Here is a 23,714-nt window from a genome sequence, read left to right on the forward strand (position 1 = left end):
GTCAAAATTGCCACCAATTGAATAAGTGTAGGATTGAACTCTCTCCTGAGTGATTTTCATGCTTTCTTGATAATGAAAACATTTCTCTGATATGATATATTTGGGTTTCTAGCAAAATGACAAATATTGTCCCAAATGAGAGATAAGCATATCCTATCTAGCCATTTTATGAAACCAGTAGACAGTGGCTCTATCTTGTATTCTCTGAGACATGACAATATTTAATAAACAAAAATAATTTGATAGCATAAAAGTGAGTTGGATATTTTTAAATACTGTAGCTTCAATGCTCACAGTATTGCCTGATTTCTGATATAAGTCCTCTATCATTTTTATATTCATTATTGGGTAGGTAAAGAATGTCCTGAGTTACTGATAACTAAAAGAACACTACAAACATAAAAAGGTCAACTTTAATTTTTTTAATTCATTTTATTGCTTGTGGGAGAAATTCTACTGAATCATTAGTTCCTTGTTTAGACTGGCCTGAATAGAACAACTGGAGAGAAAATAAAGTTTAGCTCTTGAATCTAGAGTAATCTGAATTTGAATCCTAGTGCTACCATTTACAGATTATGTTAATTTGGACACATTTTTAATCCCATCAGATGTCAGTTTATCTCTGAACTTGATGTAAAAATGACTTCAACATAAAAAGGCAATTTTACATAATATATTAAATGATACATGTGTGATAGTCAGAATAATGGCCTTCCATAGCTATCCATGTCCTAATTCTCAAGACCTATGAATATATTACCTTACATGTCAAAAGGGACTTTGCAGATGTGATTAATTTAAGAATTTTGAAATGAGATTATCTAGATGGGCCTGATGTAATCACACGTGTTCATATATAAAGGAGGCAGGAGAGTTAGAGGGTGAAGAGATGCAAGGACAGAAGCAGCCATTGGAGTAATGTTCTTTGAGGATGGAGGAAGGGGCCATGAGCCAAGGAATGCAAGGAGCCTCTGGAAGACAGAAAAGGCAAGGAAATGGATCCCCACTGAGAGCCTGCAGAAGGGACACAGCCCTGCTGACACCTTGCTTTCAAGGCTTCTCCAGAAGGCCTCCAAACCTATAAGAAAATTAATCTGTATGGTTTAAACCACTAAATTGTGATTACTTCATACAATTACAATAGGAAACCAATACAGTATTTAAGATGTTTAGAACAGTGTCCGTCATATAAGATTCTAACATATTAGCTCAGGTCTTTCTGCCTCTTACAATCTATATAAGAGTAGCTTAAACCACAATCCATTATTCGTGAAACTCCAACACTTTCCCCATAATTACTGAGGCTTCCAAAAGAGCTTACACAATTTGGCCCTCTCTGTCTTTGAAGTTCTGAATTGGATTCAAAACTCAGTTTTTGCTGAATTGGTTCAGTTTATAAAATGGTGTTCCATGAGTGCTTCCAAGGTATGAAATCCAGCCACTTTCCAAGAATAAAAATAAAACATTTATACAAGGATTTCCTCGGGGTAGGGGACTTGCAGTAGGTAAGTAAAGAAATATTTATTATCATAGCATTGCAAAAATCTTAAATATTTATATTTAATATAAATATAGTTACTTATAGTATATCTTAAGTATTTATATTTAATATGAATGTATTTATTTATAGTATAGTAATATTTATAGTATGACGGTTCTTCATTTTTTGTCTGCTATTCCATTATTTTGCTACCCATACCTGCATTCCTCTTAAACCTCACAGAGCAGTTTATCTTCTTTGGTTTTCTTATCATTTTTGTCTCGTGCCCTCAGGATTTCACCTTCAAATACCAATGTATTTTCTTAAACATAGTAGCCTACCTAAAATAAAATTTGATGCTAATTATAAAGATAATACACAGTCTTTATACCACTTAGTAAATGTTGCCTAAGAAGACAAAAAATCCATGTTCTCTTTGATTATGATTTAGGCTAACCCATCTTTTCTCATCAGTTTCTTTGGGTGATAAACTTCACATGGATTAAGGGTGCAGCTTCAAGGCCAAAGAAGCCATTCTTCCAAGAATTTTACTGAGTAGTGCTGATATCATTCATAATGGCTACTCACTATCAATCTCACCAGTCTTAGGAGAGTGATTAGAATTCAGTATATTCAGGCTTTTCCCCCTCTCTGTTCTCATATTCTTTTAATATAGATTCTGTTCAGTTTTTACAGTTATGTTCTACAGAGATCAGGTTTAAAACTTAGGAGCTTATCTTTATAACATTGAAATCCCCACCATATGTATATAATTTTTTCATTTGTTTAAGTTCACATTCTTATTTGCAATGTGCTCTCTATATGTAAGTGTGTGAAAGTGCCTGTGAATGTGTGTAGCTATATTTTAAGCTACTGTGGGCCAGAACCTCCTGGATCCTGTTTTGTCAGCAGTGAGGGTCACACTGCCCTTAGACATCAGATATACATGATATATAATTACAGTGACTCTTCAAGTCAGTGACCATGCAGAATACACCTTAATACATGAATACTACAGCAATATGATTTTTGTTCATTCTCAAGTATCATGGGACCATATTTTCTAACAGCCTATTACAGTGTTCTGACCTAACCTTCAAAATGTCAATAAATTGGATTATAATGTAAGCCATTCTAAATGTCTTTGAAAGAAGACAGATGAATGTTATGCTATCATGAATCTGTACCTCTGGGAAGTCTACCTTCAGAAAAAGTCAGTTAACTGCTTAACTGTATAAAGTTAAAAACAAAATTCTAAAACACTTCAATCTTGAAGCTCTCAACCCATCCAGTTTTGGGATCTTTGACATCTTTGATTCCATAGATTTAGAGTATCAAGCTGCTCCAACCACAATGGGAGTACATTTCCATATGGATATGTTAATTCATTGCAGAAGAGACTAACTACTGCTGAGCAATTACATTCAGCAAGGTGAACCAATGGAAAACCAGGGAGAGAGGAGTCATTCTTAGAGATGTGCACTGTTGCCCCTCACCCAGAAGACACAAGAAATGTCCAGGAGTGTCTCACTTTTTGTTAATGATCCTGGGATTCTTTCTGAGCATTTTTTCTCCTAAAGAGCTCAAGGCATTCAGCACACTCAGCCATAGGCATTACAAAATCCAGAAACACCACACCCTTAAATTAGCAGAGACCGAGGTTCTGCTGTACACATTTCTATAGGCCACAACATGGGTTTATGAGCACCGGCTCATAGAAGGATTCCTGTCTGAGTCTCAGTGATCCCTTCCTTCCCACGACCCTTGTGAGCACCTGGTGACCATATTTGTAAGTCTGTGGCTTTCTTTCCAGCCCTTAGTAAATAATTTTGGGAGAGTGGCACCTAATCCAAATTGGGCCTATGAAATACTCTGGGGAAATGGAAATTTGGAGCAGATAAATGCCAAGATGGAAGTTGTTTCACTAAACTAATGTCAGAGCTTTCCGGAGGAAGTCAAGCATTTCCTACGATTTCCTGGAGCTGCCTTGATTCCCTCCCTTTCTGAGTTACAATTACTCCACTTTTCTGGGTATCATAATGGGATTTGGAAGAAGACAAGTTAACTGGTTCCAGGGATCATAGTTGAAAAAATATCAAGTCGTGGGCAAGGCTCTGATGTCATGTATGGTTTCACAAGGTAATATCAATTAGATTTCTTAGATCATTTGATTGCTGAATGGATTGATCGTAACAGATAACAAGAGTAAGTTCAGTTATGCTTTCCAAAGTCATTTTCTTTTTCATTACTCACAACTGCAGGAGCCATTCACATGAGACATTAGTTATTCATTTTACACACAAGGCTTTGTTAGCTTTTCAAATTGCTTTGTAAAAACTCCAGAGCCTTGCAACATGTGAATCAGTGGTTCAATGTAAGATTTCAAAGCATGTCCTGATTTGGATATGATGCGGTTAACTAACCAGATGACACATGTCTGAAAATGAGGTCAATTAAGTGAGATATGCCAACCAGTGGGATTCAAGCAATATTCTCAAGTATCTCTGAAGCTCTTTAATAGTCCCACAAATAATATTTAATTCTAATTTTATGTTAAAATATTATAATTTTTAAAATTATCATAAGAAATAAGTACACTTCATTGTATCCCTTGTATATTTTAATGCATTCAAGACCACCACAATATTAACTTACGCAGCCAGGTTGACTTATGCAGAGCATGGAGCATTTTTACTCTGAAGCAAGTCAAGTTTCAATCCATCATTAAGCACCTACTAGAGATCAACTACCTATGAATGTATCTGAACCATTTATAAAGGTGTCATTAATCATAGAGGCATAGAGTGTAACCACTTGGCACACAGATTTTTGTGTTTCACTTAATTCAGGGTTGCCTGTGGCTGGTCATGTAAGATTTTTAGAAACAAATGTTTTGCTATTAGGATTTTTCTCAATACTTTACTAATAAAATACAACAGAATATTATTGCTGCTGAGGGAGTTTTAAGACCCTAATTATAATCCCTGCTTTCAAATTCATGTTCTTATTAAAATACACGTCAACATTTGAACTTATAAGATAATTTTATATTAACAAAATACTGTTTTTTCTTATTTATATTTTATATGTTGAGCTTCTATATAAGATTTATTTCATTAATATTTTCCTCAAAGGGAAAAAAAACTATCCTTGTACCCATGTTTCTCAACCTTGCCACTCCTAACGTTTGGAAACATAATTATTTATTGTTGGGGGCTTTCCTGGTCACTGCAGGGTGCTTGGCAGTGTCCTTGGCCTCCGCTAGCCTGACGGGCAAAAATGCCTACCGATATCGCCGAATATCCCCTGTGAGGAAAATTACCCACTGCCTCAGTCACAGGGTCATAGGGCTGGGGGCTGGCCACACTTTAGTAACTTACAGATCATGTTCACATCTTCATGATTTTTTTTACTCATAAGCAGCTGTTAAACACATACTATAGAAGTAGGTAATTTTTAAAGCATTTTAAAAATATCTGTTGTGTTGTCTCATTAAGGGTGTTTGAAACACTATGCAGGACATAAAAATAATGTTGTATAATTGTATTTTCAGAAAACAAAAGATGTGCAGATATAGTTTAAGTGAAAAAATTAACCAGCTCATGTAATTATGGGAGCAGGAAGCAAAAAGGAATCTGGTAAAATCCTTTTATGTGCTAAATTCTGGAATACAACTAGTCTTTAAATTTATTTTAATACCTTTGGAGAATTTTTTAATTAAACTTGAATTTTGTTCTTGCCTACTGCTCAAATAAAATCTGATTAAATTGACCAACATCCTGTGTGAGAAAGGCTTCAAAGGGAATGTCCCCGTGTTCCTCCTGTGAACTTTAATTTTTTCATAAGGAAAACCACAGAGAAATTGGAAATGGCTAGGATTTTTTGTAATGATGTTTTTAAGAAGAAGGTTCCTGTTAGGTTAACACACATGACCAAAACAATTACTCACCTTGGCAGCCGCAAAAACATAGGAATGAAGAGTACTTTGTCAAATTTAGATACACTGTTGGTGGGAGTGCAAATTGGCACAACCTCTGCCAAGGGCAATGTGGCAAGCCTGAAAATGCATTTACCATTTTTCTAACCATTTCCTTTTTAAAAATAAGCAACAGGTGTAATGAGACATAGTAAAGTGTGCCAGTATATTCAGAGCATCTTGATGTGTAAAAACAACAGACAAGAAACAATGTAAATACCCACCGAAGGGTGACTGGGAAATAAATTATGGTATTTCATACAACTGAATACATTGCAGTAAAAATTTTAAGACACCTTATTATTTACCAACATAATACCAATTCCAAAATGCATTGTCAGTTAAAACCAGCAAGGTCAAAACAGAGAGGCTGCTGTCTAAAAAGCTCCCCCCGCCCCAAGAAGATAAAGCAATGCTTCTGTTTGTACACAGAACATTTATGGAAAATTTATAATGTTGTAGTTCCTGGAGATTACGGTAGAAAGGAAATTTTATGTTATTAAATTTGAATATTTTGAATTTTTAAATGATGATTACACATTACTTTGTGAGAGAGGACCATATAATTTTTTTAAGAAATACTTTGTCAATTCCAAAGTAATATGTAGTGTTTGTGAGAGTGGATAGCCATAAGAATTTAAGTTACCCTTGGACTCCATAGTCCAGGAAACCAGCCCAAGTGTAAATGGAGGGAAAATGGAAACTCAGGTAGGTTATATAGAGTCAGGGTCTTGGGGTTTGCATGGACACATAAGCTCAACCAGAGTTGGTAACTGTATGAACATCGATCCTAAGAAAGTGTTTTTTCCCCGGTTATACTGAGTATAGTTGGGCCAGGATCTCACAAATGAATCTGACAAATCTCTCTAATAGTAGATAACGTTAGGCGCCAAACATTATAGAGAACAGATTTTGTTGTTGTTGTTTTCTTGTTTTGTTAGGTTCTAAAAGGAGAGGAAGGTAGACTTTGATGAGTAATGTAGATGACCTCCTACTCATAAGGTGGGACTTGTTGCAAATATTGTCAGAGACATTGGTCAGGATACTAGAAGAAGGGCCATGGTATAAAAATAGCTGTAACAATGACCATCATTTGTGGAGCACACATCTAGGTGTTTTGATGGATAGGGGGACAGAGGCTCATGGAGACAAATTAAACAGCCTGAGCTCACACCACTAGTCAGTCGCAAAGAAAGACTCCAATTCAATCTGCCTGCCTTCAAAATTTTTCATCACAAAATTTATATGCCCTCTGGTAAGCATGATTCAGGCTGGGAAGCCTGGAAATGGAAGCTGTCATCCTCACGATGCTGTCTTTTCTCTCTTGTCCTGACAGAATCACAACCACAGCTGCATGTATGATGGACCTACGAAGATACCCTCTGGATGAACAAAACTGCACTCTGGAGATTGAAAGCTGTGAGTTCCTTGGACAGGGGAATGAGAAAAAGGGGGAGGGGGTTGTTGCTCGACCCAATTAAAGTCAACCTTGTGCTGAATAATTGGTACTAGGATATTTTCAGCTATACTTGCTGCCAGTTTTTTAAGGGTTTCCCAGTCTAGTGACATCTTCCCTTATATTCATGGCTCCAGGGTCATTTCAATGCAGTTAGATTTTTGAACCATTAGAAAAAATCTACTTAGTTTAGCCAGATGATTTATGAACTCACATTTACTCCTTCTCAGAGTGGAGTTTCTCCCAAAGCATCCTTATACCCAAGCTGCACTAACAAGAGTGGAAATACATTTTAATATGTAAAGACTTTGTAAGGTCATTTTTGATTTAGTCTGTCCACCTGAAGGATTATAAATTGTCATCTTTTAGAAAAACACTGTGGTAGAGTCTTGTGTGCTTTCATCTTTCTTCATAGGAAGAACAAATCTTCATGAAGCTTGTGCATTGGGCCAAAGACTTGATGTGCTTCAGGTCTAATGACTGATTTAGGTTTGTCTTCTTGGGTTGCTTTTCTTTGATTACTTTCTTAACAATTTGAGTATTTTAGTCACAAAGATTTAATGTGATTGATTATCTTTGTTTCATTGTTTCACAGCCATCAGCAAGCAGACATTTGAGTCCACTTATTGTGAATATCAGGCCCAGGCCCTTTCCTGATTTTAAGGGTCACAGAAAGGTGCAGTAGCTAATTCAGAGTATTACCATATCACCTACTGTAATGTGAGAAATAGACAGATATTTATTTAAACCATCTCAAATACTTCCGAAGTCTAAACATCAGCACAATAAAAAAAAATGAGAAAATTTCAAGGGACCTCATAGTATTATTAAAGAATAAATGTACTCTCGATTACCTGATTTTTAAGTAATTACAATAATTTTCTAGTTTTACTGAATAGAGACATAGTAATAGATTAAGATGCTTATGTAGATACAGACATAGATTCAGACATAGGCATTCCTCCACTGCCACTAGAAACTAGAATGAACAAGAAAATTCGTGAGCTGTTCTTTAAGTAATATTATGCTTTTAAAATTATAAAAGTAAGTTGATTGATAGATGTTAATATATGAAAGTATTGATGATGCCTTTTAGTTGAAATGCCAATGACAACCAAATTCAAAAGATAGAAATGAAATATTAACCCAATTATTTATTAATGGCCTGCAATATTTTATAAATAAGGCAGAACTTGACCTAAGTAAGTAAACTACAGCTTTTGGAACTGGCATGGAAAGAGACTAACTCACTGGTTTCTTTATATGGGTTGCCTTTTACCCTTGACATCTCTTTCACTGATAGTGATATTTTTACCTTTACTTCTGCTGAACAACAGCAGTAGGATATGACATCCTCTTGAAATTCAAAGATCTTATTGTTTACAACATCATTTAAAAAACACTGAGTTTGACAAGTATTGAATTTATTCTGTGTTGTAAATTATCAAGTACTAAAATTACCAGCATTTATTTTCTCTTAAAATGCATATTTTATTTTATAATACATATTGAGTCTTTCTATTATTATCAGTTATGTTTTTCTTTAAGCAGGCAATTTACTTTATTCATATTTAGAAAGTAGAGGACTTTTAAGTCCATTTATCATATCACATAGTGACCAAAATAGAACTATAAATGAGGCAGAAACCAAACATAAATTTTGTGAGGCGGGAATGGGGAAGCACAGTCAGTCCAGATAATCATAAAATAGGTGCCAGGCAATAGGTGGTGACTCAGGCCTATGATAATCATTGAAGCAATTCTGTGAGATGCAATCAGCTGTCTGGACAGATGGATGAGGCAGAGTAACTAGGACCCTAGAGTCAGCTAACACATAGCATTGCAGACAGATGGTGGCCATCGTTAAAGTGACCCAACAACAGGCCACAGAGCTCTAGTCCCTAAAGATATTCACCTAAAGAAAAGCAGAAACTCAGGTCTGTAAGAATCTATGTAATGAGGACTTTCAAAAAGTGGGAACTGAGAAAAAGGGAGAAAAAAAAAACAGAACTGCCTTCCACTTCCCAGACCAAAGCTAAGCATTAATGTAAACCCTCTGTAACATAAGTATTTCTAACAACATTTGAGCCATGATGTATCTGAGGATCATAAAAATAAAATAACTTACGCAGGTTCACAGGGCAAGGATAGTGCTGAAGCAGGGATCCAAACCCAGGTCAGTCTTACTATGATAGAATCCAACATTTAACAAGTGAGCAAGGAGCTTGCTCCACCAATGAGTAGAAACACAGCACCAGTAGGAACCACTCTTAGCTAGGTTGAGGATGCTGAATTAACCAAAGATCGGTCTGTATTAACTAAATTATCCCTAAAAAAGGTTCATAGAGCCCAGAAGCTGAGGCAGAGTTAGCTTTTAGGTCAATGGTCAAATGGATTGCAGCTGCAGAGAGGGGTAGCCTGTGGATACAGGAAACCATATAGTCTCTAATTCCACTGATGTTAACTTAAGAAAAAATTTGAAAGCCTCAAATGACAACATGGTTTAGCTTTAATATTTTAGTTAAAAATGTATCTCTTTTTAACAATAGATAATTCGATGTAAAGAGATCTTAAATATTAAGAGGAATAACTTCAAACAACAAAGTAACATATGGCAATAATGTGGAGTTCAAATGAGCTTTGCTTCTTCCTGCCTAAGTACATAATCAATATGTTGTTACCTATTAATAAATACAGAATCTGTTGTTCATCTATTTTTAACTCTTTATTATGAAACATGTGTTGCATTATCTGCTGAAACAGCTATCCCTGAATTTATGAAGACTATAATTGAACTTTCAAGTGATTACAAATGAGAGGCTGTAGTGTGTGTTGGAAAATAAGAATGATAAAGTAGACATTCTGCCAATGTAAGGTTGAACTGATTATACTTTTTGACCAACAGAGTAAAAATGTTACCTACCTTACAAAATGGACTAGTTTGTATTCTCTTTGATCACAACCCCAAGGATGAAGAAATGTTTTGTTTGATTATGCCCTTTGAGAAAAATTAAAGATGTTTTGCTTTTCTTTAATGTCATCTAATGAAGTAAAATTGGAAAAGCCATAAAGCCTTGTTATCTTGAAAATTTAGTTGAACCTGAAGCAGCTAAGGAACTTTATGGCTGAGATTCTAGAAAAATAATGAATGGCATATAGAAAAATCAATTAATAAATTTAGTATTAAGAGGATTTGGAATTTAAAGTCAATCAAGTTATCATGGGAAGTTTGATAACTGCAAGCTTCCTAGAGATAAAGAGCTTGGGATAACATTCATGACACATTCAGATGCCTTTTCCCATTTTCTGCAGCAACCGTTGAAGAAGATCTCAACCCTAATCTCACCCTCTCAGTATAAACAGACAGTGTCACTTGTCACTACATCCAAAAATGGTAGAAGCCATTTCAGGCCTGAAATGTCTCAGTAGACTCACCCATCTTCTTCGAAACTTCCTTATATCTTCACTAATATAAATTAGCCCTCCGCATTTCAGAGGAAGGGTGCTCCTACTTCTTTTACAGCCTGACCCTAGCCCCTCTATTCAGGATTCCATCTTTCTTCCTCTTCTGAGAATTCATTTTCTCAAGTTTACACAGACTTCCACGCCTGATCTCTTAGAACCTCAATCTCACCCTCTGTATTAGCTCTTTATTGACAGCTTAAAAACAAGCTTAAAATTCTTCTCATAATAAAACCTCTCTACTCTACCCCCATATATCCTCATAAGCTTTCCCAAATCTCTCCATTCTCTTTTTTTCAAGCTACTTGAAATAATGGTCTATATTTGTTGTCTAGTGCCTCAACTTCCTCTTCACCCACTGAAATCTGGAACCTGTCTACCCATCTCTCACCTCCACTGACATTGTTCTCAGAAGGGTCATAGTATACCTCCCTTTACGTGCCATCTTTATTCCCATGGTCCCGAAATATATATCTCCAGCTCAGATCTCTTCTAAGTCCCAGGTTGATGCACATAACACTCTTCTTGGCATATCTAACTTTATGTTTCAAAGGCATCTTAAACTTAATTTGCTCAAAACTTAACTATAAACTTTCCCTCCCAAATGAGTTTCCTTTCCAGTCTCCTTAATCTCACTATCAAACTAGAATCCTAGGATTAATTGTTGACATCTCTGTTACATTCTTCCAATCCAATCTATTGTCAAGTACCATTCATTCTACTTGCAAGGTATTTATCAAAACCTCTCACTTCTCTCCAACCTTACTATAAACAGTCACCATTCCTTCTTACTAAGTCATTGTGCAATGGCAGTCTTTTCATTGTTCTTCTCGCTTTCACCCTTGATTTCCCTCAACTCATTCTCTACCCAGCAGCCAGAGTGATCTTTTCACACTGTACACTGGATCATAGTACTTCTATACTTGAAAATATTCAAAGACTCCTCATTGCACCAAGAAAATTCTCCATATTTTCTTTTGCAGTTTTATAATTTTATTCAACAATTAATAGTTAGTTTCACATTAACTGTCTGTACATTTTCAAAGTGGTGACAGGTACATAAGTAACCAAAGTATAAAGCTTGTCTAGCATATCTTTATCCTAATTACCCATCTTCTGAACAACTGCACCAGATACTGTATGGAATATGCTTTATCCATTCGGACCAGAAAGCTTTGTTGCGCCTGATGTCAGTGCACACATCTGGAGTTCCCATCTCCTACATGACAAATTTCTGTATCTTTTTGAGTGCCCTACAGGCATACTTCTAGAAAACTACTCCATGGATGTTCTTGTGAATGTCAATGGTATATTCTCTGGTCACTACCTCATTGATGGCAGAATGGCCCTTCTTCTAGCGATCCTTTTTTTGAGGGAGCCATTCTGCCAGGTCCACAGCAGAAAGTACCGTACTTCTTAATTTGGCTTTCAAACTCCAGTGTGATCTCCCTTCCTCAATATCTTTATTCTCTCTGCAGCCATCTTTCCCTTGCTTACTATACTGAACTCCACCACTGATTCTGTTTCTTGCAGATCAGTCTTTCTTCTATCCTATTGTCATCTGACTAAAATGCTTTTATCTATCATAGTTTTATGGTTTTTCTCATCCTTCAGCTCTCCTCCAAGATGGCACCTCCAATAAGAGACTTTCCTGAGAATCCAATCTAAATTACAAACCCCAAGTTATTATGTTTCCAAATTCTGTTAATTTCCCATGTAGCATTTAGTAGTATTTATATGCTGGTATGTTTATTGTTTCTTCCCTCTGTGAATTATAAACCCCATGAAAAAAAGGATCGTTGCTTTGTTCACAACAATAATTAAAACTTAGCCTAATACCTTATAATAAATATTTGTGGAGTGAATATATGCTAAAAGTCTTAGCTCCAAACTTTTCAAGTCTTAAACTTTAGAGATAGAAGTTTGGTTTCAATTTTCTCAAATAAGATTTATGGCAGGGATTTTTTTTGCTTGCTATAAAATATTCTTTCATTTGTACAATGTTATATTCATGCTTTAAGACTAACTGAAAATTTAAATTGTAAATGTGTTAACCAAGAGCCAAATATGGGAAACCTAACATTTTAATTACTTTAGGAATTTTGATAGATTGGTAAATGTGATAAATTTCTATGAATTTTTTTGTTTCATTCGAGCCATTATCTGTCTACATCTCTCCTGTCTGAACCACAGCCAATTTATCAAACAAAGGTAACATTTAGGGATACCTGGTTTTTTCTTGTTTTTTAAAAAAAATGGCTTGGAAACTCTTAACGTAGGGATTGTCTTAATGTATTCAATTTAGTGAATCATTGACTCAGTCTATCTCTTAGTCTCAGAATATTGTCATTGTGTTGATTTAAATGTGTTGGTAGTAACAACATATACACACAATGTCAAGTCATAGTCATGTTTGATTATTTCCAAAATAAAATTGTTTTTGTTCATAAAAATAGAAATTAATATGAAAAATGTGCCTACCTAAATAAAATGGCCCAACTAAGCTATGGAAATTTTTCTGCAAAAATGTGGCTTTTTGCAGAGTTGCAATGCTAAGTTTTATTTATATAATGCGTTACATTAACACATAGAAATAAAACCAAAGTAAGTGCTATGTCCAGGCATGAAACAGGAACAGTTCTACAGAAGTCTGCTCTTGTAAAGCCACAAGTAGAGAATTGTGTCCAGTTCTTAATGTCATATTAAGGTAATTTCCTTTAGAGGAGGATACCAAGTTACCTGAGAAGAAAAGTTTAGGGAGGCAAAATAGCCATTGCTATATGTTTTCAACATTACCATATAGAAAAAGAACCTTAGGTTTGGTGCTGCCCGGTGTGTTAATCAGGATTCTGCAGAGAAACATAGCCAGTAGAACATATAAAGAAAGAGATTTTTTTTTAGATTTTTTTAATTTTTTTCTAGAGTGAGGGAAAGAGAAGGAGAGAGAGAGAAACATCAATGTGTGATTACCTCCCTCACATCTCCTACTAGGGACGTGGCCTGCAACCCCAGCATGTGCCCTGACTGGGAATCGAACCAGTAACCTTTTGGTTCGCAGGCCAGCACTCAGTCCACTGAGCCACACCAGCCAAGGCAAGAGAAAGAAATGTTTATAAAAAATTTGTTCATAGAGGCTGACAGTCCCAAGATCTGCATAGTGAGTTGGCAAACCGGAAAGCTGATGGTGTAGTTCCAGTCTGAAGACCAGCAGGCATGGGATCCATGAAGGGCCCATGTTTCACCTGGAGTCTGAAGGCAGGAAAAAGCTGATTGTTTCAAAGCAAGTCAGGCAGGAGGGCTGTGAGCGTCAGTCTTTTTGTGTTATTAGGGCCTTCTACTAACTGGATGAGGCCTGCCGACATCCAGGAAGGCAATTACTTGCCTCAGTCTATTGTTGTTGTTAGGTAAGTGCTTATCCCTTCCAAAAACACCTTCACAGGAGCAAAAAGAATAATGTCTGTTCAAATACCTAGGCATTTTGTGGCTCACTCAAATTGACACACAAAAGTAACCCACTCAATGCTAGACCTGAACCCATTCAGTTCAATTCAATTCAACTAGCATTTCTTAACTGGTAACTGCATGTATAACATTCTGTGTGCTAAGTGCCACAACTGAGAGGAGAGGTGAGCAGAAGTTACAGGAATGTAGATGTAGAATTTAAGAAAAATGCTTTCCAGTGAGCAAAGGGGTCCATTCATGAAATAAGTCCCTTTTAAAGAAACACTTCCTCACCCACTGAGACATTTCACCTAATTGGAAATGACCACCTATCAGCATTAACGTAGAAGACATTCCTCATTGAGATGCCAGTTAACTATAGAACCTTAAATATCTCTTTCAGCCCTAAAATCTAAAACTCTGAGAGTTTATTCAATTTAGTTACTTTACCAGTAAGGGACTTTGTGTGCCTGCTAAAATATTGGTTCTAAAGTAATCCTGATTTATAAAGGGTATTAAAATATAGCAAAAATGTTATGAATATATGAACATATAAATACTCACAAGAAACATGAAATATAGGACAATTACCAGCAAAGCTTTTGAATCATTCTTACTTTATTGCTGCCTGCCAAATCATTAATTCTGATCTGAAATAATTTAAAAATAGCATCTACAACATGCTGCACACTTTCTATTCATGGATGCTAAACACCAAAAATAACAGAAGTAAATTGAGCTTCATGAATGATTCATGGCCTTCCCTGCTTTATGTCCCCATTGTCAAGGAAATTAGCACCATTGGATATCTCCTTAGATAAATTTGATTTTGCCATATTCAGTAGACTACTTAATGAAAATGAATATTTCACATTTATGTTCATAGAAATGTTAATGAATTTTACTGCCTGTAGCTTTTTTGATGAGCAGAGGAGTGGGTGTAGGGAAGAAGGAAATACTTTCTGAATTAATTTATTTCTTTTTCCAGACTGCTTCTTTGAAACTGTGAAAAAACACTCTTTCTGAAAAGTCTCTGATCTTTTTAAGTTATAAAATATGAGCCAGTGAAGGAATGGAGTTCCATTTATGAAAATTAGTTTTGCAATCAACTTGTCTATAAAGTTAGCCTTATAGCTGTCTACTTCAGCCATATAGACAGTTTATTTTCCTTGTATGGATAAGTGGCTGTGTAGATTGATAAAGATATCTGATTTACAGATTTGGATTTCTGGAAATTTCTTCTCTGTTTGACGGTCTGATGGGTGATCATTTTGCTGCTAGCTTCGTAAGATGATATTAAAACAAAGCTGTTGTTTTGCCTAAAGGTCTTAGGTATTAACCAAACACTTAAGGAGACATTTTATAATGGAATTTTGATCTTCAAAAACTGGACACTCTTGTTAAATTGACACCTTTGGTTGACCCAGGATCAAACCTTGACAATAATAGGTAATATTTATTGATTATATATTAAGAGCCAGACATTTAGCAAAGATTTCCCATGAATTTACAGAGGAGGAAATCAAAGCACCAAGGTAATTGTTTAAAGTCACAAAACTAGTAGTCCAAATAGGATTGGATCTCAAGAAATCTCTGAAAAGTCTAAGGTTCAGCCCATATAGCACAGCCTCTTAGGAGAAGTTGCCCACAGTGTCCTTGTAAAACTCTTCTCTTCGTCTTTCTCACTTTGTATAAGTTAAGTGATTATTAGGTATGCTCCATGTGAATGCAAAGCACTCTCCCAGGAACAAAGGTTTTAATGGGTCCTTCTTTATTAAATCTGTCTCAATCAGATTCTACATGAGCATTTATTTTCTAGCATTCTTGCCAACTAAACTGAACATTTATATAATTCAAGAATAACCATTATTTCACCAGGTCACTTCTATAATTACAACTAATTACAACTGATCACACAATGGTCAGAAATCCTTTCTCTTCTAAATGGCTACAGAGACCCTCTCCCAGGGCATTTTAGTTTAGTGTCAGGCCTGACTACAGCAGTGGTGCTGTACTTTCAAAGTCCGCCCCTTCTTCATCATTGTATTTCAGGACCATCTGTAAACTTGGAAATGGGCATACTCTCTCGAGAAGTCTTCACTTGGATTGTTCTGTGAACTGCACCCTTGTAGGAACCACGTGAGGATATACACATTACTTTTCATTGAGGTGTCAATTTTAACATTTAAATTGCTTTATGCTTATCTTTAAGATCAAAGATTTCTAAAGGAGGCTTTTAAAAAATACTGATACCTTGATCCCATCCTACACTAAAAACAGAATTTGTGGAGGGTGCCCTTGCAAAGCATTTTTAAACTCTCCAGGCGATTTCAATATGCAGTCAAGTTTGACAGACACTGCTTTAAGGCAGCCGTGCTTTGAATTTTTCTCCTCTCTTTTTCTAACAGACCCAGTTCTCTAAATGGAAAGCAGAATAGAAACAGAAGTAAGAGAAGAAAGTACAGCAAAGAACAGAAAATAGCATGATTTTCAAAGAAAAAAATCATTGAAATGATCAAAGGAGAGAATTTAAACTACCCTTTCTTTTATCCTCTCTGGCAGAAGGATCCTTTTCTTTTTCTTTTTATTTAAAAGTGTACATCTTAAAATAAATGAGTAGACCAGTAGGCCCTGCTTTTCATTGGCATTAAGTGCTTCAACCAGATATTCAAATCCATATAATAATAGGTCAGATTGTTATAAGACATCGCTCTATTTTAAAAGCCCATATAAATACCACATATTAATATGGATGCAATCAATGAAACATTAATTTTCATAATGATACTGTCTGTGGTAAATGGAGTTACCTAGTTGGAAGAAAAAGGACATCAAACATTCTTAGTAACATTCTCTATCATGTTAAGTAAAGAAAAAAGCTACTTAATATTTACACTTGAATAAATGAATAGCAACAGGCTTTCCAGGAAAAGTATAATCAAACTAAAATCAAACACAGTCTACCTGTTCCACCCATAAAAATAATATAACCATAATTTTTATATTCGTCCTTATCTCCCATACCCTGTCCCATAGGCACAAACTTGACTCATTTGATTGTATAAAAGGGAAGATTTGTCATAGAGTTCTCACTAGATGTCTGCATAGATTTTAAGAAGATTGTATTCTCAGCACTTAGATTCTGGAGACTTACAATTCAGACCAAAAAAAAAAAAAAATATCCCTGAATAGAGCTGAGGGGTTGCCTGCTCCTACCTTAGAAACTGTCAGTGTGAAAACCTATCACTTATCTGATGTGTTCCCTGTGATGTTTGTCAAATGTTCATGCGCTTAAGGGACATTCATGTGCTTAAAGGGATCTTGTTAAAATGTATTCCAATTTAATGAGCTCAGGCTGGGGCCCGAGAGTCTGCATTTCTAGTGTTACCTGGTGAAACCTATGCTATTGGTCCATGAACCACATTGAGTAGTAAGACTCTGGGGTAAGTAAAAACCAAACAAACAAATTTTAAAAATCCCTGTCTCATCTGTGCTCCTCAGTCTACTTTCCCAGCCTGTTTACTTCCTACTGAGATTTAAATAATTAGCTGAAAGCTAATTGTTACACTGTTTGCCCAGCTCTTGATTTGGGAATTTTGAGTTTGAAGTTGACTGAGATAGTAAAGTCATTTTCAGGGGACCTGAATGACTTCAAAACACTGGAATCTGAACAGCTTGGATTTCCTTAAATGCGCGGGTATGTACCATCTGTAGTTCACTCTTTTTTATGTGGGAGATTCCAGATGCAGTAGTATCTCATTAGTACTCTGAAGCCCACATTAAAAATAATACTTGGGCTAATATTTTATATGTGGAAAGGATTTAATTTAATAAAGGAAAAAAATTCTGTAAAATATTCTAGTAATCTTTCTTGACTCTCTGTCCATTAACAAGAGGTTTTCAGTGGAAGGAGCGTATTGTTATACCTCAGCTCACTAGACTTCTGTGTTTAATGAGTCATTCTGAAGAATGCAAGTTTCCCAGACTTTATTTTTAACTATTTGGATGTGACTCTTTCTCAACAGAGAAGTCCAAAAAAATCATTTATCCTTTTTTGATGATTCTGGACTATCACTGAGAATTTTTCATGACAGGCTGAAGCTCCAGCTTCATCCAAAGCAAAGGCAGATGCAAAGGATTTGCACTCTGATCCTCATGGTCATCTTAAGACCTGATTTTTTGTGAGTCCCTTACCAGGAGTGATGAAAACTCCTTTCTACATAATTAACGTGTCAGCAAGGAAAATGTCCATTTCTAGTCAGTTAGGCACATTTTTACAACTCCATACAAAGATGTTTTCCTAGCATAGTTCCCATTTTAAGTAATCTAAACCCTTCTTCAGAGATCAGTATTAGCTCTGCCATAAATCATTAGCTTCAAGGTCTCAGCCATTGTCCAGATCCTCAGTGTTCACCTCTTCATCACCTTCCTCATCCTGGTTGCCATGGTGATGGGTTCTCAAGCGACCAGCTTTCACTCAGTATCCATTCCTCGGTTATAAGAGTTTTCTACACATGATACTTTCCCCGTACTGTTCCTGCCATTATTTTATTTCCTCTTCTTTAAAGCTGTACTTGCTACCTATGGCAAAACAATATCTTATTCTTTTAGAGGGTGGGTATTTTACATAATTGTCATCTAGTATTAGGTTGGAAATATTAAGAAGTGCTTCCCCCCAAAAATGCAAAATGATACTCTCCCTATTGTCTTCCTGATTATTTATTTCAGACTTTTAATCTAGTAACATAATCAAATGGTCAAGCCTTACTTTGCTAAATTTCTGCAGTTTCCTGAGCAGTCTGTACATTTATAATAAAACTAAATTTCCTTCCTACATTGTATGAACTTTAAGAAGTACCTTTCTGTTACTGTGGTTCCTAGTTATACTTACTCTTCCTAAAATTTTACTTTGAAAAGAATTTCATTCATAAACAATGTTAAAAATTCTATCTTTTGTTCCACTTTGGGCTTAATAGTAATAACAAATGATAATGATGATAGTTATAATAATCACAGAATTGCTAGAATATAAGTAGCAAAAACTGAAGCCAAGCTATGCTGAGATAGAATGTGTTGGATGTTATGTTCACTTGCTGAAACTTAAACCATCAAAAATGCAATCCACCTGGATTAAGGCAAGTTCACCTGGGTCAAGGTGAGCCATATGTTGCATGTACCTGGAAGCTAGAATGAATGCAGAAAGTTTAAACATGACAAAGATGGCGCAGGACACCAGCTCTTAGACTTATATATCAGTCCAACAGAATCCTCACAGGAGGCATCTTTTTGTGGTAATTTTTTTGTTAGTCAGTCAAGATCTAATTTTTTAACAAAGGTGAAATGGAAGAAATGAACATGGCATGAAAAAAGACCAAAGATAAAATCTGTTGTGCAGAAAAATAATCTATATGCATATTGGGTCCACAAAGAATTAAGACTGGAACATGGAGATAAAAGGAAGCTAAACATACAGAGGAAGAAGAGTTCATCTTGGATTGGCTGATGACAAGGGTGAAATGACATGAGATCCAAAGTTAGAGGTTTTTAGAAAGAAGGGAGGGTGAATAGTCCAGAAGGGACAATGAGGGGCACGGCATCACTTAATGCAGCTCCCACCTCCAGAGGTGTAGGAGGAAAAGCAGCCAGGACTGTGAGAGGGCTGCCGGGTAAGCGGTGTTTGTTAGGCAGAGCAAGGTTTCAGTGAGAGTTCATGGTGAGGATAAGGAATTGAGGACAGGGGGGATTCTGCTTCTGCCAGACTGCATTTACCCTCATGGAGGTCTGGGAGATGGGAAAAGAATGAATGTATAGACTTTTATGGGATCTTGTTACAACAACACATAAATGTGTTTGGCGCAGCGCTTAGCACATTTTAATTACGCAATAAATGGTGGTCACAGCTCGCACCAAAGCAGAGGGCAATCAGATGTTTGTTCCCCCCAAAATCTGAACTGCTCCAGCTTCTGTGGGTTATAAGTGCTGCTTTACTTCAGGTTGGTCACACGTGTCATCCCTCTGCATGTTGCCTCGGTTGCTGTCAATGCCCTCATTGTTCTCCCTCCTTCATTTCTAAACATCCTTCATGTTCTACCATCTCTTGGCTTTTCCCTAAAAAGCCAAACTTCCTGTATATCAGCAAGCAATCAAAGCTACCTTCTCTGCTCTTGAGCTGACTGATGACAGAGTGCTGGGAGCAGCTACTTGTCTCGCTCTTCTTGGCTCTCTTAGTCTATTCCTAGGTTCCCAGAGGTTTCCAATTCTTTGATCCTGTGCAAGTGTTCATTGTGCACATGCCATTTCTGACACTCTCTGAACTTCTAGGCCAACAAAATGACTATATCATAACCCCCAAAGGCTACATTCCTAAAGTAGCATCTGTACGGAAGCACTAATGCCATTCTCAGGAGTTTCAGATTATTAGAAACTAGATCATTGACTACTAGCTAAAGAAACATTCTGTTGACATTTTAACTTAGCATTAAAGTCCAGTGCACTGTCTTAGGATCACAGGCCAGTGACTTGATTTCTTTTAGGTTAACAGGATCACTTGAAGAGGTGCTGCGAGCACATCTCTTTCCTGTCATTGGCAGCTTGAATACAGCCGCTGGTTTCAGCATACTCCTGTGCATCACATTGTTAAACAGACTGCTTTTCAGTATTTTTTCTGTGCTGTGTGAAGCACCATGCAGATGATTGCTCAGCCTGCTTTATAGACAAAGGAGTGATGTGACAAAAAAATTGGCCCAGTCCCTCTCCCTAATTCTCAGGAAGGAAATATTTATTATTTGTTGCATTTGAAGAACTGTGGCCCCTACACAACTATAGATAAAGCCTCCATTTCCTTAAGGGTAGAAAATGGGGAGGAGGGGACCGTCTGTTGGTACATCTTTTAAAAAATGTCCCATCATGGATTTAACAGTCCGATCTTTAGCTAAGAGTTTGGGGAATCATGCATAATATTAAAAAAGATCTTTGTTAGTACTTCAGACACTCATACTTGATTCACTTACTCACAGCTTCTAGGGCCCTTATCATGTGTAATGGACTGTTCTCGGAGAAGCAGAGCTCCTGCACAGATGTACTTACAAGCTATTATAGGGGGATAGAAAACAATCAAAACAAAGTCACTTACATAAAATATAATACAGGAGTGCCATATGCTGTGGCAAGTTGCTGAAAGAAAGGAAAAATCTCTAGAGCAATGGAGAGGTGCGTGTGGTGTGTATGTGCAGACATATATGCACTGTTTTGGATGGGGAAGTTATGAAAAGTTAATCATTTTAACACTGCCCAAGGAAAGATAAGCTGGAGTGTGCCTATGGTTCATGAACCTGAAAATGTTTAGACATTTAGATACATTACAAAGTGATCTCCTAGATAAGTGTAGTTCCCAGCTGGCACCATACATAGTTATTACAATTTTATTGATTATATTCTCAAAAAGGTTCCCACTGTCATCCCGTGGAGTTTCAGCTTCACAGTACAATGCCCTCCCTCAGCCACTGCCCTTTATGATGGCAGGCCACACTGGGCTAGATCTAATGGTGGTAGGTACGCTCACAATCACCACAACATTTACCCTCACAGGTAATAGGAGTGGTTCAGTGCTCTGGAAGTTGCTTTCATGGAATCTTCATCTATCCCCATTATTATTGTCACTTGACTAATTATGAATGTGAGCTTGCTTAGAGAATAATAACATACATATGCATGGATAGCTTTCAAACATTTTCATTTGAGTCCTGCAACAACCTATATGAAAAGAAGGTCAGAAGGTTGTCATGACTCCCATTATGCTGATGTAATTGCCAAGCTCAGGAGAAGTGAAATGAATGTGCCAAATGCACAAGGTTAAAAAGTGTCTGGGCCCAAACTAAATTAGGGACCATATGAGTTTAAATCCTTTTCACTATAGGAAACTTTGCCCCATTAAACCAGGCTATTCTAAAAGAACAAAATAAGTCTCTCTGGAAAAGTTCATTGCTTTTCTTAGGTCTCAAAGGTTTTTCTGAATGCTGAAAAATAATAGTTTCTTAGTTAATATTTAATGGTTTTTTTTAAATACTACGGTTTTCCCAAAGTGCTAACTATAACTTTTTTATATAAATGCATTTAGTTGAACCTTAACATTCCCAAATTTAAGTTTTGAGATTTTCTTGCTAGTCAAGATTCCATTAGAAATGGAAACCTTAGAGCCACTCAATGTAGTCAAAATATTAAAGGCTTTAATACTGGAAACTAAGAACCTACACAAAAATTGGAAAAGCTGGTGAACAGAGGTCAAAGAAATCGACCTCTACAATTTCAGCTTGAAGCACTCAAGCAGGGAAGGCATCAATACTCGAGGATCTCTGGGACGCTCCCGCCATTGTCTCTGTCTCTATAGCAAGGTAGAGGTACTCAAGAACCACCCAGCAAGTCACTGTAAACCTCACATCTGCCCACACCTCTGGCGGCAATGTCCTCCAGACAATAACAGCCTCTACGTCACCGTCTTCCAAATCTGGTACCAAAACCTTTCTCTGGAAAACTCTAACTTAAAGGAGATTCTGGAAAAATTGTTTCTAGTATCTCTTGAATGTACTTGGTGTGGTAGTACCAAGTTGTCAACAAGCAAGCTAACACAAGCATGTCAAAGTGATTGCAAAATTCTATGTTTCATTATTTATCAGTTTCCTGAAGGACATTTAATCTTATCTTCTAACTGGCATAGTAAAAGAGCAAGCCACATAGTCAGAGAGGCCAGCTCGCCATTCTTCCAGCTTCTCCTCCATATAGTCAATAGATGTTTGACACAACTTTTTATGTGCAATGAACAAAACAGACATGGACCCAGCCCTTGCAGAGCTTACATCTTGATAAGGCTTTGTCCTCAACTTCTCTGAATTTGCATTTTGGGGAGAATTCGTGTGTTCTGAAGTCATTCACAAATTAGGGGAATAGCAAGAGTTAAGATTGCTTCAAGCATCTTAATGACTCACTTTGCAAAATTAACCAGTTCAGTCAGAAAAGCAATCCAACATACCCACGGAGTCATCAGATGTCATTTCTTGATTCACAGCCATGCTCTCAGGAAATTATCAGAATCATCCACAACATTTTGTATAGCATCTTGTACTTATTAAAAAGTACTGTCTAGCATTGTCTTGTTTGACCCTCACAAAACATCTTGTAGATATGGACAAATAGTTATTCTGTATTCATTAATAAAAAATTAAGGACACAGAAAAGGGTAATTATTCATGTAATTGACCAAGTTAAACTTGAAACTGGTCCTTATATTTCCATTTAGGGTCCTTCTACAGCATCCTGCTGCCTCTTTTGTAATAAAAGAACTGAAATCAGCACTTGCTATATACAAAATTATAGAATTAAAAAAAGATCCTGGCCTTCTAAATCAATTTTATTGCCCACTTGTAATTATTTTTCCAGCTTACATTCTGAACTGAAGTGTCTGAAAGTATCTTCTTTGTTTAATGGAAAAATGTGCAAACCTTCCTTGCACAGAACCCTTCCTCCATGAACATCCTCAGCAGTAAATAGGCCACCTGGTCACATTATTATCTATGAGTAGTTTATTAAGTCAGATCTGTCCTAAAATATCTGAGCCTGGCAAAAATCCTTTTAGAGAACGTAAGCATTTATGACAGATCTTAGAACAAGAGAGGATACTGAGGTTGATTTAGGCCAATTCTCTCACATAGAGATGAGGAGAGTGAAATCCTATGAGGCTCAATGACACTGAGGTCAAAATCACACGGGCAGTTACCTAGAAGCAAACCTGTGTGCAGATGTCTGCTTTAAAGACTCAATGAGTCACTGTGCTGCCAGTATGTAGCGAGTAGAGGGCTATAAGGAAATTTTAAGACTATTCTCTGGCTTCATATCAAGTTATGCAG

At 36.5% G+C, this 23,714-nt stretch overlaps 1 protein-coding gene across 2 annotated transcripts in view; it reads left to right on the plus strand.

Annotated features, from left to right (window-relative positions):
• Positions 1-23,714, plus strand: part of GABRB1 (gamma-aminobutyric acid type A receptor subunit beta1) — a 340,668-nt gene that overhangs the window by 250,564 nt on the left and 66,390 nt on the right. For both annotated transcript variants that reach the window (XM_054582134.1, XM_054582135.1), the window contains exon 5: positions 6,793-6,875. In XM_054582134.1, the coding sequence (XP_054438109.1) occupies positions 6,793-6,875 (83 nt within the window). The remainder of the gene's footprint in view (positions 1-6,792; positions 6,876-23,714) is intronic.

This window comes from Pteronotus mesoamericanus, unplaced genomic scaffold, assembly GCF_021234165.1.
Source record: "Pteronotus mesoamericanus isolate MK-2021 breed Mesoamerican mustached bat unplaced genomic scaffold, CSHL_Meso_final contig_68, whole genome shotgun sequence".
In the NCBI taxonomy this organism is placed as follows: Eukaryota; Metazoa; Chordata; class Mammalia; order Chiroptera; family Mormoopidae; genus Pteronotus; species Pteronotus mesoamericanus.